General features: G+C 32.9%; 1 protein-coding gene across 1 annotated transcript in view; it reads right to left on the bottom strand.

The window, feature by feature from the left end:
- Positions 1 to 17,384, bottom strand: part of LOC123310945 (protein Wnt-10a) — a 74,732-nt gene that overhangs the window by 1,342 nt on the left and 56,006 nt on the right. Inside the window, exon 4 of the mRNA XM_044894665.1 lies at positions 8,893 to 9,167. Coding sequence (XP_044750600.1) covers positions 8,893 to 9,167 — 275 coding nt within the window. The remainder of the gene's footprint in view (positions 1 to 8,892; positions 9,168 to 17,384) is intronic.

Here is a 17,384-nt window from a genome sequence, read left to right as displayed (position 1 = left end):
ACATCGATTGTCAAAGTGCACTTTCACTTAATTTTCTCTGATAATCAATAGAAAATAATTTAATTTTGTGGAATGTCACTCGATTTTTAATAGACGTCAAAAATTTTCAAAATTCTTACGCTTTTGTAGGTAATATCGTTCGGGCTCCGGGAAAAAAAACAGGCCTATTTTAATTTCGGGTTCTTCGAGCTTAGTTCGACACCCATCCCGGCTCTCGAGCTACCGCGGATCTCTCAAGCTAATCAAATCAAATTGGTACCTTTTCGCGAAAATCGTGAATTTCGCGATTTTCTCACGCAATTTTCGGACACTTCTAGACGGGGTAAAAATACGATCTAGGCATTTTCGGAAAGCTCGATTCTTACTCTTGCGTTCCATTTACCGCTCTACCCGGCCACGCGCCTTCGGCGCTCGCCATTTCAAATTTCCCATACCCTCCACCGACACTTCAACGTGGCAAAAAATTTGATACGATTCGGTGATCATTTTTTATCAACGTTATAGTATTAATTAACTACAAGCGTCAATCCATTATTTTGTTTGAAAATTATTATGGACCTTCTAATCAAGAAGCACAAAAACTAACATATACAGTGTGAGGCATTGACTCGAACAAATATTTTAAATTAGGTAAAAACGAAGAGAAGAAAACACTTGACTTAGTTTCACAATTTTTAATCAAGATATTTGTTGACACCAGGGGCGGATGGGCTACCTCGAACCGGCCCGGGAATTTTCTTCTAGACCGGGCCCTTTCAAGAACGAAAAAAGTACTTTTAAGGTGGGGGTTCAGTGGAGTAGCTAGCATGAGTTGCCATAAAAAAGACTTGAAAGCAATTTTCAAATTTTTTTTACAATTCAGAAAACTGTCAAAAAATTTAGCAGACATTTTGTGGGAGCGAGAAGGCGATGAAAAATTTGGGCCATGTTCCCATATAATTGCAAGGGATATTAAAAAATACCTGTAAAATCGTTTCGCAAGAATTATTTCCTTATTCATATAATACTTTCGAGAAGATTATTTTTGATTTCCAGCTTAAAGTGAAAGTTTTCACCTAGTTGGCAGAAAGCATGCAGACATTATAGGGAAACACAAAAAAAATTTTATTGCCTATATTAACTACTCAATTTAATTTTTGTACGTTTTCTGGAAATTAAACATTTCTTTTCATATGCTTTCTTCAAGAAGCTGTATTTAAACATGGGCTGCTCAAAAAAAAAAAAATTATATGAAAGACCCACTGTTTTTCAACTATGAATCGATTCTTAAATTAACTACTCCTTTACAATCTGCATTATTTTAGTTTTATATTTATTTCAATCCATTTTCTTCAAAACAACTCTGAGTAAATATAAAATCAACGGAAAATGTATCCATGTTGTCTATAGGTATGGTTGAAAAAATGAAAATTTTCAAATTTTCTCACATTTGACATCAAGTACATATTTTTTGAACCATACACAACATTGATGCATAGTTTCCGAATTTCGATTTCAAATTTCCTCAGGGTAATTTTGAATGAAATTGGTGGAATCTTAAATGAAAAAAAAAAGGTTAGAAATAGTCTCTATGTATCATTAATTTCTAAGCCAGTCGACACTGAAGAATTTTTACTAATTTGAAAAATGGTTTCTTAGTTTTTTACCATAATACCTTTCCATGATTATGTTATATAGTTTTTTCGATATCATATTTTTATATACCTTGAAATATCATCATATTAATTATTCACTTCAAGATTTTGCTAAACGAATAAGGTGCAATCCAGTGACCCACTTACTTAAGACACCCACTGTACCTACATAAATTTTGAAGAAACAGTCATACATATTATTCAAAACTTAAATAAAATCAATAAACTATTGATACTGCAACTAATTAAATGGCCATTAAGCTAAACACGCCTTATGTTGCTAGTTTCGTGATGTGGAAAACACAAAAATTTAAAATAATGATAATTTTGACTGTAGAAACAAGAAAATTGAGTTGTAGCAGTTTTTTGTTGAGAAATAAGAATACTTATATAATTCGTCTCAGTGTAGATTATATAAGGAGCTAGATCTGAAAGAAGAGACCTATCCTGTCAGAAAATATATATTTTCTCAATAACCTTAACCTTTTTAGATTTTCGTTTTACATAATTGAATTGCAATCTATGCATCTTCAAATACTAAGTTGGCCGACATAGATTTTGTTTTTCCTATAGCGAGCAAGCTTCTGTCAAATAATATTAAATTGAGTAATAAAGTAAAGTTTGGTAGTGTAATATTAAAAACAGAGGTTTAATATCACATAACTAAACTTTACTTTCACACCCCGTGTCCCATGGACTGGCAACTTAAAACATTCGTATAAGGCAAGTTCAGCATAATAATCATATAATCACGTGTAGAGTTTTTTGCAACTTCTGTATTTCATTACGTTTCAAGCCACCCTGTTTATTCCAGTTGTTTAGGAATAATTTAATTTTATCAATATTTTTTTCAAAACTTATTGAAACATATATTTATTGGTAGTTTTCCCAACATTCATTTTGAATATTTGTACAATATTTGTAAAAATAAAAATATCGACGTCGAATATGTTCCGCAGAAGACAAAAAAAAGGTACGAACTGACCAGCCCTCTGGCCCAACAACCGACCGGCCACCGGGATCCTTCCCGGTTTCCCGGTGGGCCCATCCGCCCCTGGTTGACACGCGTGTTTCGGGTTTTATCCCATTTTCAAAACTGAGTACATCAATACAGAAAGAACACATTCATATAATAATCAAATAGCACATGTTAAAATCGGAGACAGGCGGAAATCTAATTGATCGTTTACAATTGAGAGATTTTGTTTTTGGGCTGAAGATATTTCTAGGATTTCTAAAAGATCTAAACGTTTACCTTTATCACCTTTATGTAGAATTTTCACATTATTACAATCTACAAATGTACAAAAATTGTACATAGAGGTGATAAAGGTAAACGTTTAGATGTTTTCTTCTCTTCGTTTTTACCTGATTCAATTCATCATGTTTTATCAAGAGTTATGTGAGGAATCAATTTCGAAATATTTTAACAGTAGATTTTTGAGGTTGAAAAAAACACTTTTTTTTTATACCATTTTTTCCGATTCGGCTTTGATAAAAAGATATAGTTTTCATAATCAGCTGTGGCACTCCAGGAAAAACAAAATTCCTTTCAGAATAAGAAGCTAAATCTATGACACTACACATCTGTGGATCTTTTAAACAGAGTTGCATTCAGCCAAAGTACCCAATTTTTCAAAGTTCATAGATACTTTTAAATTTTTGAACATCCGGAATACTAGAAAACGGTGCATTATATAAGAAATGAAGAAGACTTTATTTTACAAAACGTTCAAATATTCATTATATAGCGTCCCACTTAGTTTCAAGAGTTGGGTTCTTTGAATTTTTGGATTGTTTATGGTACGTAATGGTCATAATGAGAAAACTTTAAGACGTGGGTGATATATATATATAGAGTTCGAAAAAGGTGCGTCAAATAAATGAAAAAATTTGTTCAGAAATTCTTTCCATTCGATAAAACTTTTTGCGAGAACTAAAAATAATTTTTTTATGGTTTTGAACCGAGCTGATTCGGAAAAAATGTCGAAGGAAAAAAGTTTTTCTCTTGACACTTGACATCGAGAATCAACTGTTAAAATATTTGTACGAGTCCAAGACTCACCCTGTATATTATGGAAATGATGAAAATCAGAGGTTTAGATTCTTTCCAAATTTTCAGAAATAGTGAGTTCCCCAAATTCAGTGTTCCTCTGTACTGAAACTAGTGAATTTTTTGAATCATCGAATTTGTAGAAGAGGTGCGATTTAGTGGTCAACCAGATCCCCAGATTAAAGTCGATCCTCTCGACTACTCTGAGCAGAAATTTAGAACGAAGAGGTGACCAGTGATTGCAGATTGCAGAAGATTTAAAAGCATGAAGTATTCCAGAAATGAGTAGAATTTGGTGCAGATGTAAGTACAATTCCAACGCCTCGACTTCGATCGTATTGTCAACATAACAGATTTCTTTTAATCGAACGTGCGTTCCAGAAAATTTGTCGCCAAGAAGGCTATTCATGCAATTTGATGGTTGATATTCTGTCCTTGAACGTGAAGCTTATAATTATAAGCTTTTATAATAACATTTCGTGTTGGTATTTCAAATTTTAAACTTGATGAAATTATCAAGAATGACTTTCAGATTTTGGGTGGAGCAATTTTTCTCAAAATGTTTTTATATTCTGTAGCCACTACGAATAATTTATTTCAAATGTTGATCCATCTATTGTTGTGCTCGTGAAGTTCTCCCAGGAGAAGATAGAAATCTAGAATTTTATGTATCGATATAGCTTGTGACACATAGGTGGCGCCAGTAAATGAAATTAATTTCTTCAGAAGAATTTGGATTGTTCAACCAGTAGTTCGTTAGTATACGTACAGATGGCACACATTGAATCAAATTTTGTTCTGTAGAATACGAAATAATTCCTTCAGGATCATTCATCATTTTCTTCGTCTTGTACAATACACATCGAAATCGGAGCTAGGAGGTCGATGTTATTTGGTAGGTACTTTTTCGCGTAAACTGCAGCAAGAAATGTTTTTTTGGAACCATGACAAAAATCTATTGGTGAATAGAAGTAAGTAACCAATTATAGAAAACCGATGTTCCCATTGTTTTCCCTCAATTTTATACTAGCTAGTACTTCATATCTACAAAAAATTTGAGCGAAAAGTCTGTATGGTAAAGATGGATCTATGGATCCAGTACAACAAACATTTTTACATTCCAGACAGAAATTTCCACTGTTTTATTTTTGAGGCATTTTGAAGGAAAAGTTTACAGTTTTTCCGGTTTGAAACATTTCAGGACCTTCTTTGAAATTCTGGATAGTTAAAGGACGGTCTTTATGGGTTGGGGTCACTGATATCTATATCTATCTGAAAAAAAGTAATGGTATGCCAAAATTGCGAGAGTATTCCAAACGAAATTGCATTTCATCTCAATATGAATCTACTTCACTTTCTTAAAGTAATCGTCATATAGTACTTTGATATTAAACTGAAATTTTGTTATAGAACAGCTACTCCCCTGCATACAAGAAAAAGGAATAAACGGCACATAAGTATTATTTTTGTCTTTGTTTCAACAATGAGCCTTATTTGGTTCTCAACTAATGTAGTCGATTTTTGCAAAAATGTGTAGTTGTTGTGTCTAAATTTCTTCAAAAATGCCTATATGACAAACGGAAGATTATCAGAAAAAGTTTTTGTCATAGAGTGAGCCAACTGAGTGAGAACCTATTGGTAGGTTCAAGAGGAATGTCAAATTCGACAAATCAGGCCCATGAAAACTCAAAGATACTTCACTCTTCTACTATACCTACTACACTATAAAGCAATCATTGCCGAGATACTGAGTAAATAATTATGTCCTCTGCGGTTCCTAACTATTAACGAAAGGGGCTGAAAATGATATGGCGCCAAAACTATCACAACGCGTGATGAAATTCTCACAAAATCTCGATATGCCTCAATTCAGATCGATTTACCCCAAAAAATTACATGACGATGGCTTTTTAATGGGTATAAAAACATATATTACCGGATGCATTCCTCCTGAATGAAATATCTCGCATAAAAGGTTTGGACCTCATTCCATATTTTATTCTTTTTCTCGTATATTTTAATTATATTGGCACGAATCCAAAGGCACCTATGGGGTCTTCGAGACCACTGGATCCGCCTCTCATCGTGTCAAAGGACCGCCATTACAGCTTTCGTGTTATTGTAATTACCTAGGCATGGACCACACGCGCCGAAAATATATATTCGGTATTTTTTTATCTTCCCTTTTGACCATCCCAGTGTTTATTAATGGAAATTTACGTTCTCATTGTGGTGATAGTGATTATTTTTTTACCATCTTCGGATCTATATTTTCATCGTCTTCGAGATTGAGTTATTATTATTGGGTACTTATTTGAGGTGTAAAAATGATAATAACTTAAACTTTTGCAGTTCGAATCCTCTACTACTACTAGTAGGTATTCTAATATTCTTTATATGAAAAGATTGGTTATAAGATAATGATATACCAATTCTTCCACAGGGGGTCCAGCTAAGCTTGCGAATGACAGAACTCTTAGTGAATTACATTGGCAGAACTTGTGCACACTAATTTAACTCATTTAGTGTACAGGGTGGGCAAAATTCGTTGTCTACTGAAGGGATCTAGAGAACTATAGCAGCTAGAAGAAAACAGACGACACATTCTAGCTCTTTTTTCTTGACTAATCCAAAAGTGAAAACAGATCCAGCCTAACGTTCATAGATTTTGAGTTATGAACGAAAATTGAGAAATTGTCATTTTCAATGAAGCTGAATAACTCGCTTATTTGAACTCGTATTCGAAATCCGTTGTTACATTCCACAGACACTTTTTTATGAGGAATTCGAATATGTTATTATATTATTAAATTCTTTGATCCAGTCATTTTCGAGATACGACAGGAATTTCTGATTTTTCAAATGTAAACTATAGTTAGTTCTAGTTGAAAGTTCTTTCATTCTGCTGCAATTTTTTTGCTGATTTCAAAAATGTATCATATGTCGCTATTCACATGAATATAACATAAGAAAAAAAATTCAAAACATTTTCCTGCTTTTCGATTCACTGTTGAATTTTTAGTAGGCTGGCGTAACCACAGCGACCGTTGAAAATGCATTATGGTTCGTGAACTCCACATATTCCTATGTGAATTCAACCTTCTGCGATAGAAATCACCGACTGTCGAATAATTATTTGTTTTATATATCGATAACGAGATCCATATCCTTTAAAAGAGAGTAAAAGACTTTCGTCTGATAATTAATGAAGAAAATTTATTCCATTATCGTTTTTCTATTCATGAAAGAAACTTAAAGAGTCAGTAATATAAATAAAATACGATACCTACCTATCTATAATTATAATTTTTACAAAAGTAAGATGATGAAAAATAGGTATGTACTTCTGTCAACGGTAGTATTCGAATTGTGAAACATCGTAAGATAAACATGCCAAACAACGCGAGAACAAAAGATGGCAAATTAATCATCAGCGTATCATCATAGAGGCTCAGGTTCACAGAAGATAATGCATATTCAACGATTGCTATGGTAAGCCAGCCTACTTATAATTCAACAGAGAATCGAAAAATAGGAAAAAGTATTGAATTTTTTTCTCGTGTAACATTCATGTGAATAGCGACATATGATACATTTTTGAAATCAGCAAAAAAAGCAGTAAGATGAAAGAACTTTCAACTATAGTTTACATTTGAAAAATCAGAAATTCCTGTCGTATCTCGAAAATGGTTGTAACAAAAAATTTAATAATATCATATTCGAATCCCTGATAAAAAAGTGCCTGTAGATATCTAACAACGGAGTTCGAATACGAGTTCAAATAAGCGAGTTATTCAGCTTCATTGAAAATGACAATTTCTCAATTTTCGTTCATAACTCAAAATCTATGACCGTTGGCTGGATCTGTTTTCAGATTTGGAATAGGAAAAAAGAGCTCGAGAATGTGTCATCCGTTTTTTTCTAGCTGCTATAGTTCGCGAGATCCCTTCAGTAGACAACGAATTTTGCCCACCCTGTACATATATCATAGATAAACTTGAAAATTCCATGTGGTGTATTATATCTATTATAAACTCAATTAAATGACTTCAAAATATCATAGTATAGTTTTCATCACTAGTTTTATCAATGAAATTCGCTATAATAGGATTTATTTTGAGGAATTGATAAAGAGCATTAGCTTCTTTCGAATATTTAAATTCATAGTTCATTCCAATGCACATAATCATTTACCAAAAATTAATCCTATTTGTTGGGGTACTTGAGTAGAAATGAATCAAAATGATAAAAAAATCTTATCTTCACGTCCTTGTGAAAGCAATATTAGGTTATCATCGGCTTTGGACTTTGTCGTATAGAAAGTTTGCAGAACCCCTTGAATTTTATGGCTTTTTTGGCAACTCTCCTGTTTTTGCTATAAATGCTGCTTTATTGTTTAGCAAATTTTTCTCAGTCTGGGATGCTTTGCTCAAGATTCCTTATTGCGTAAAGTCGGCGTGCAGCTACAGTGCTTTCGATTCCAAAATTTAATCTTCGAAAAATTCCCAAGAAGATGGGGTCAGGTCAGTTAAAAAATCTTCAAGACCGAACGGTTGCACCGAGTTTGATTAAATTTCAAGATACTAGATACTAGTAAGAGTTGCTTCTTCAGAATATATATCACATTTACATCTACCATGATTTTTCTGGGTTGAAAAATTGTCAAAAAGATGGGGTCAGTTAAAAAAGACCTAACGGTTGCAGCGAACTAAATGAAATTTCGAGATTTATTACTAGAATTGTTGCTCTTTCAGAATATGTATCATTTTTCTGGAAGATACGCGTGTCGAAATTGGACCTTCGAAAAATTCCCAAAAATATAAGATAGCTTAAAAATTCGACAAAACACCGAGCTAGATGAAATTTCGAGATTTATTACTAGAACACTTGCTCTTTAAGAACTTGAGAGAAAAATGTTTTCGAATATCGAAAATGATTTCATTTCCCCCTTCAAATAAGAGTAAGTTTCAAAGTAGTTTTCTTGCAAACATATAGCTCATATAACAATCATAATTCATGTTTTATATCAACAAACACCTTACAGAATTTCAAATATAAAATTATGTTTCCCCTCCCAAATCATTCCGGGAACCGCCACTGATCTAGAAGTAAACATATAAGATGATTAGCAGACAAAGCTAGCAATCACAACGCTCAAGCGCCGAACTCTAATTTTTAGGAACTCTAGTCAGTATTTTTTTTTACCATAAGTCCCAAGCGATTGTTGTGATGATTCACATTGGAATGAATATCTTTAGCCTTCTCTCTCCTATCTAGGAACATCCTGGAAAATCTGGATCCATAGTTAATGTTGTGCGAGCAACCATTCCATTTCCAGTTTGCGGTTTCCCTCATCATGCTGTGATATTTTCTGGAGTCGCAGCCACAGTTTAACAAGGATCCCTGGCTGCATCCTCTTGCTATGGATATGGCAATGCCTGCAGCTGAAATAGCCTGTGCGAAGGATGTTTCTTTATAACCTAGAATAAATCTAATATTATTTCATCGACATCAGGAGAAGGACTTAGCTTAGACTAGACGAATGTAAAGAAAATTGCGGAAAACCATAATGTGGTCAGGAGATATAATCCAAACTTAATATTTAAACAAAGTTCAGTGCAAAACAGCAAAATAACTATGTCCCCTTTAATGTGGTCAAAAACTATCACTATCGGCTTCTTGGGTATTAACTAAGAATAGCGCCCTGTTTCTAATTGAGTTATTTAATTAATTACATTGGACGGGTTGCTGAGTGATTTTTATTTTATTTAACACACGCTTCGACAACTAGGTTATTAGCGTTTATTTGTTATAACATTAGATTATTACATATTAATATGATGTACAATATTGTGTTTGTGAAGGAAAAATAATCATATTTCAATGTCCCCATCATTGTTAGTCTAATGCCCTTAGCATCTACACAAACTCTTACTGTGTTGTGTATATGTCTGGATTCGGTTTAAGAAACGAATGTCACTGCATTCTTTGTGTTTCGTTCTGAGCAATGTGTTAAAGAGGACCGCGTTCAAATATTTCAACAGTAGATTCTTGGAGTCAAAAGAAACACTTTTTTCCTTTACCATTTCTTCCGATTCGGCCCTGATAAAAATATATAGCCATTTAAAGTTTTTATAATGAGCTAGGCCACCTCTAGAAAAACAAAATTACCTTCAGAATAACAAGCTTAATCTGTAACACTACACATCTGTGGATCTTTTAAAAAGAGTTGTATTCAGCCAAAGAACCAATTTTTTTAAATTTCACAGATACTCTTTAATTTTTGAACATCAAATGCCTCTAAAACGTGGCATTATACGAGAAAATATGAAGAATACTTTTATTCTATAAAACGTTCAAATATTCATTATAGATATATCTAATGAATATATATTCGAGGACGCTATAGCGTCCAACTTAGTTTCAAGAGTTGTGATCTTTGAATATTTGGTAAGACGTGGATGATATCTTGTGTTAGAAAAAGATTTATTGAATTAATGAAAAACTAGATTCAGAAATTCATTTCATTCGATAAAACCGTTTGTGATATAATACTGAAAATATAACAATTTTTATGGTTTTTCAACAGCCTATATCTTTTAAATTAAGCCGATTCGGAAAGAATGGTTAAGGAAAAAAGTTTTTCTTTTGACCTCAAGAATCTGATGTTAAAATATTTGTACGAATCGAAGACTCACCCTGTATATGGGTAATATGTGGTAACAAAAAGGATAAAAACAGTTGAAATGTAGTTGAATTTATCATTTCTATGTGTGAACCTACATCCAGCCAAGAGATTCAAAATTTATATGGGAGGCAATAATTGCTCTTTCATATTATTTTTATGATAATTGACAATATATTCATCTGGAGTCATACTCGCAAGAGAATTAACCAAATGGTCATTCATTTGTTGGGGTGTATTGGAAAAAAAATTGCTGGAATAAACTTCGAAATTGCCACTTGTTTTCCATGCTAGCTTAGATGTCAAAACTCGAAGCAATTGATGTTTTCGAAACATCTGTCCATATAAATGTCAAGAATTCCGTACTGTAGAAGAATTTCCTTCAAATCGTCGAGTTACGCATATCACGAATTAACACGGATTTCAGACAACCTAGTCCCCAACGAACGATATCTGTCACCTTACCTGAGCACAAATAAATCGTAATTTGTCATGGATACTTAGTGTTCAAATCTGACGTCATTATAATGAAGCTGTCATCACTACCTACCACGGGTGACACCTGGATAGACCGATCTTCTATTGTTTGCAAATAGAATGCTACTCTTCCAACAAATGACAGTGGGTGCCACCCTATGTTCTCGTTTGCATTTTTTCTATAGCCTATTATTATCTATTCATTGGTTTATGAGAGCACTGGGAATTTATTATGTCTGGTATTTTTTGTTGGAGCATTGTTCGACATATCCATATCATTTACCAGTAATTTGATAATTGTTTTTAAACAGCACAGAGTACATTACAGATTTACTCCAGACAATCTAGAAAAATCGATATTACCAAATCTCAAAAATAAGACATACTTTCTTTTGAACCACAATTTATTGTTGCCTAGAAAACGAAAAAAGGAACTGAAAACGAAATAACGTGGTATACAATCTGGTAACTACATCTAATTGAAAGGTACTCAAGTCTATTCATAACAAATGTAACGGAAAGATTAGCTGCATATTCAAAAATCAAGGACTGATCAATTTCAATATGGCCAATATAACTTGTCATTATTTTCCTAAATACTGATCTTTAATTCAACCTTCGGCTAAATTCCAATTTTCTATCTATAATTGAGGAAAACCTCTCTAAATTCTAAGGTATAATAGTTTTTTCCTTTCAGTTAGATACATTAATCTTTATGGAATAGATAGTTAATAATTTTTGTAACCCACTAGTTATTTACCGATAAGATTTACCTATTTGCTATAAAATGCCTTTTACATATTAAAATATGTACATACACAACACTTTATATGAAGTTCCGGGAAACTGAGAAGAAATGAAGTCAGGTGTGTAGAATTACAATTTCATATAGATATAGGGCGAGTCTTTGACTGGTACATAAGAAACACTTTTTCTCTCACCATTTTTTCTGATTCGGCCTAGATAAGAAGATATAAGATATAATAAAGAAATAAGTTTTCATAATGTTCTATGCCATCCAAGGAAAAACAAAATTCACCTCAGACTAACAAGCTAAATATATACGACAAAATATATCTGTTGATCTTTTAAATAGCTCAAGTTCCAAATTTCTTCAATTTCACAAATATTTTTGCCGAATTACTCGAATATGGCACATTATACGAGAAAATATGAGGAATACTTTTATTTTCCAAAAGCGTCAAATATTTATCGGTGAGCATTCAACTTATTTTTAAGATTTGAGTTCTTTGAATTTCTGGTATTTTTATGGTATTTTATGGTCATAATGAAGAAACTGGAAGATGTGGGTGGGATTTTGTGATCGGTGAAGAGTCATGACGTCAATGAAAAACTATATTCCGAAAACCGAAAATAATTCCATCTGATAAAATCGTTTGTGACATATAACTCAATAAAAGAAAATTTTAATGGATTTTTCCACAGCCTGTATCTTTTCACCCGTGCCGACTTTGATAAAAGGGTTAGGGCAAAAAGTGTTTCTTCTGACCTCAGAAATCTTCTGTTGAAATATATGTATTTATACCCTATTCACATTTATTTTAGCACTCGGTTGGCCATGAAATAATTCTCTCAGGTTTTTGTAACTAGAACGGAGTAAGGTTGGCACTCATGAAATGTTGTTAATGCCATAAAGCCGTTGCCACAACTAATATCAATTAATATTACAAAAATGCCGAAGATGATTGAGAAGGAGAGAAGAAGGGTTTCAGGAAGTGCTATTTAGAATTCAGCAGAATAGTAGGTAACCCTGTTATTCTAATATCTACAATATATCAGACGGTAGCGGACATATTCAATGTAAGTGAATTTATATAATATTTCATCTGAATCTAAACGATTTATATTTTAGCTGAATGTTTCCACAATCAGAAAGATTGTGAATGAAGAGGATGACAAAGAATTTTCTTCTATTGGAAAACCCAAAGAAATGGTGAACGAATGTGAAAAGTTAAAGGATTTTCGATTAATGTCATCGTGGAATAATTTCCAAAAAATTAATTTTTCTATTTTCCATTTGACTTGTCCTATCAATACAGGGTGATTCATAACTTTTGGGACATAGGCTAAGGGCAGATTGTTTGGAGCATAATATGGCGATAGGACCAAATATACCCCAATAAAATATTGCTGTGGAAAAAGATAGAGGGCGTTAAAGTTGGATTTTTTTTCGCTTTTTGCTAATAATTTCCCTGTAGGATAGTTTTTCATCCGTTTTTAATAAAAACACAATTGAACAGTTCAGAGCACCGGAAGGGGATTTGAAGTAACGAATTATTTATTTTATTCATTTATTTCGACGATAAAGCATAATTAAAAACAATGTAACATAAAGAGAATAAACTTAAATTAAATTTTCTACGTGGCCTACTCCGACTTATGCCTTTTCTAATTCTTTTAATAAAGGACTTTCGAACTTCGAAGAAAACATTATTCTGTCCACTTATAAAAAATTCAACTTTAACGCCCTCTATCTTTTTCCACAGCAATATTTTATTGAGGTATATTTGGTCCTATCGCCATATTTTGGTCCAAACAATCTGACCCCAGCCTATGTCCCAATAGTAATGAATCACCCTGTATACTATATCAATAAATAATTTAAATATATAATTATTATTAGGTATTATATCAAAGTATTGAAAATAAACAGCCATAAATACGAGACAGCTGTCCTGTTAATTGTTAATTCATGTGAAATTTTACTTTAAAGGTGAAGTTCCTCTTGCTTTTGAACTTCCTTTAATTCTTTCGATTTCCATTGATGCAAGATGATTTTTGTTGAAGAATTTAACCTTCTCGTAATTATCCGATATTTCCTTCGAGAGATACCTATTCCCAACCACCGAATCATATGCATTTCATCTTGGTGTTGATTTTTTTGAAATCTGCATGCGATGTAACGTATTCAACCTTTATCCAGAGAAGACAACTAATATTAACTCTCCCCAAACTACTGCATACTATGTGTCAATAATTCAATTTCCTTCCATAGCAAAAATAATTATATTTATAAACTGATCTCTTGTATTTTCCTTGCAAATAACTAGGTTTGGTATGCCTTCAATCAGTTTGTATAAAACGTCAATTATGTTCGTCGCATATTTTCGACTTCATATTTTCCGAAGTGATTTGACATTGTGATGAAATAAGTATTTACTGAGACTGTTACGTAGATCGTAAACGTTTTGACAAGCGTAACCCCACATTTTCGTACTGTACAGAGTGAAATGCGTTAAATTTCCATGGCCAACCGAGTGCTAAAATGGTGAATGGAGTATACGTCTCAAATAATCATCCTGTATTGGTGTTTCAGGAGTAAACGGACGAACGAAATCTGTGAATAGAGGATATCAAGCGTAATTGAAACCAAGCAGCCAGCCATTCGGCTATTTTAAATACGTAGTTTCTGTTATACAGTGTTTTACTGAAGCTTCTGAAATTACTCATCGATTATACTGAAAATTTGTTTTTCAATTCATGTTGCGATTAACTGATTTCATTTGTTTCTGTGATCAGAAATCCCACGTTGAATTATTTTGAGGAACGAAAATAAGTGTTTCAATCCATCATCCATGTGCAGACGTAATTGCTTACAACATTTAGAGGGCGGAGTAATGAAGTGATATTTGTGAGGTGTTTTTCTCTTCGAGGAGGTTGTCACTGTATGAATACTTTTTTTCAAAAAAAATTCGCCTCGCAAAGCGGGCGGGTGCAGTTAGTTATTAACCATTGGCACCTTCATGAATCGAACACATTCGTAATACTGAAAAATATATATACAGGATGTATTTGAAGGTGATGCTTTTTTTTTCAACAGAAGGTAGAACTGGTCAAAATCAAAAGTTGAAAAAAAAAATTGAAAACGATTACTGAAATAGATCCTAACAGCTGAATTATCGCAAACCAGTGGGAAAACCTTATCTCTCTTGATTCGACCATGAGGTTTCCTTTAGGATTTTTACGTGGTAATGAAAATGGAAACTTAGGATTGCCGAATTGTTTTCATTTTTTTAGTAACTTACACGATTTTATGAAATGGCTCATTTCGATAACAACTGACAGAAGAGATTTAGGACAAAGGTGAAAAAAATAGAATGATACTTCAAAATCTCACCAATAAAATTCGTCTGAATTATTCACGAGTTTTTTCACAATGGGCATCACAATCTTCTTGTTCGAACATTCCAAAAATCGTCGTAAAAACGGAACGAAATGGGAAAACATCATAGCACTTTTTCAACATAACTAACATAAGCACTTTCAAGAAACTGCCTCGATTTTCTACATTTTTTTTTTCACCCTAAATTGCATGATACAACAATTATGATTCTCCCAAAAGTAACATTGTGCATTTAATCCGATGAACTTGGTACTGAACCATTCATTGTCCAGCCATATGTTTAAATTTCGTTTCGTTTTTGCGATGCCGGGGTCCCGTACTTGAAATTCAATGAAATTTTGTCGTACTTCTAGGGGTTGTATCTCAGCCATCTTGGATATTTTATATAGAAAATTTTTGGTTAAACGAATTATTTTGATGAGTTCTACCTTTTGTCAACAAAAAGCCTCACCTTTGAAAACACCCTCTATAGACCTCAACCCATTTTTGAGGTACGTCTTATTTCTCTCAGTGTTGTCATAAGAGTGTTACTTCCAATTGAAATCAGTCCTCCACTCATAGTGCGCTCCAGAGTGATTAATTAATTCTGACAGCATAAAGCGCAAAAACATAACCTTTACCACTCATCAATCCACCTGTTGCACGTCGATAATGTTCAGAAAAAGACACGTGATTACATAACAAAGTGTCTACAGGACTTGGTGAGGCTCTTTATAATTCGTTAATTGTCACAGGGTTTCCGCGAAAGACACAAAACGTGACACCCATGCTTATTGCCCTTTCGTATTTCACAAAGGCAAAGCATTTTGATTGGTTCACTTTCGTGCCCGATTGCGTCTGATTTTTGCGAAACAATTAATTAAACGTTCCTTTTTGGTGTTACGGGCATATTTGACATTTTTACAAGGCATCACAATGCATAGCAGATACGAAAAAATCAATTACTATGTAAACCAAATTGCGTTCATTCGTTTGGCCTTTGGATAAATGATCGATAAAGAGATACTTAATTGGGTAAATGCCAACTAATTACTGAAGCTGTCTATGTAATGGCTCTGAATATATTTCAGCATGCAAATACAAACGTTGCATCTGTTTTTCGTGAACAAATTCGCAAGGAAATAATTTGATCATTGATAATTTCATCCCCCTCTAATTTATTAGTTTGTTTTCTGAAATTGTTTTTGAGGGAGTTGTGTTCACAACCCTTCATAAATAGAAGCATTTTAGTAATTTGAGCTGATCATATTATGCTTTTGAAGCAGTGAATGGGTACAAGTTCACGTTCAAGTAAAAAATTCTTTTCTCCATTCAAAGAAATAAGGTATAAATCTTACTTCAACCAAATATCTAAATCATGACAAATTTAGGATGATCTCTTTGATCTTCCATCAACCTTATGTTTATGAAGTTAAGCAAATCCATTTTGGCTCACCTTTGTGAATTTTGAAAACATAACGTACCTATACAGGTACGGGGTGATTTTTGGGCCCATTTTAAGAAAAAACATATGTTCATATGAACATATGTCCTAAATGTCTTATCTTTTGAGATACAGGATGGTAAAGTTTTCCAAAATGAATAAGACGCGAAGAACTGAATTCAATGGCTGATGAACTGTCACACGAAATAATGACAACCGCCTTGATATCAGAAATATCAATTCTTGGCCACAGCCAAGTAACATAAGTAACAATTCTTTCTTACTAACATACATAATATAGGAATTTATTTCAATGCAGAGAGTTTTTTATTTTTATAAGCGAAAACCATGCATCGGATTGAAAAAAATCAAGTGATCAACTTTGGTACGAAATGATTGGGAAGTTCAAAAATAATTTTTATTTAAGGAAAAATCTTTTGCGTTCCATCAATGTCTGCCAAAATAAGAAGGTCAAATTACGTACGAACGCCACTGGTGGAAATTGAAAAAAAAAGTGATACATTAAAAAATTCCTCTTGATTCATAGTACATGTATGACAAATTTCATTGAATTATCTGAAATGGTATTGTAGATATCAATAATAAATGATTTATTTTTGAAAACTTTACCACCCTGTATCTCAAAAGGTGAGACATTTAGGACATATGTTCATATGAAGTTATTTTCTCAAAATAAGCCCAAAAATCACCCCCATAAATATTGATATTCAATTAGGAAACACCCTGTATAGTGAAGGAATTTTGCTTCTACCAAGGTAAAATGATAAACCTGTAGATTTCATATTACCCAAGAGTTCTTATGAAAATTTTCTTTATAACAAATCAATGAGAAGTAGAAATCTCCTTGCCCAAATCACAATATCCACCAACAAAAAGGAATATTTTCTTCATTGCATGATATATCATCCAATGAATAAATGAAATTAAACTATGTATTTATATGAGTA

The sequence above is a fragment of the Coccinella septempunctata genome, chromosome 4 (genome assembly GCF_907165205.1).
Source record: "Coccinella septempunctata chromosome 4, icCocSept1.1, whole genome shotgun sequence".
NCBI lineage: Eukaryota > Metazoa > Arthropoda > Insecta > Coleoptera > Coccinellidae > Coccinella > Coccinella septempunctata.
This window is presented reverse-complemented; position numbering and strand designations above follow the sequence as displayed.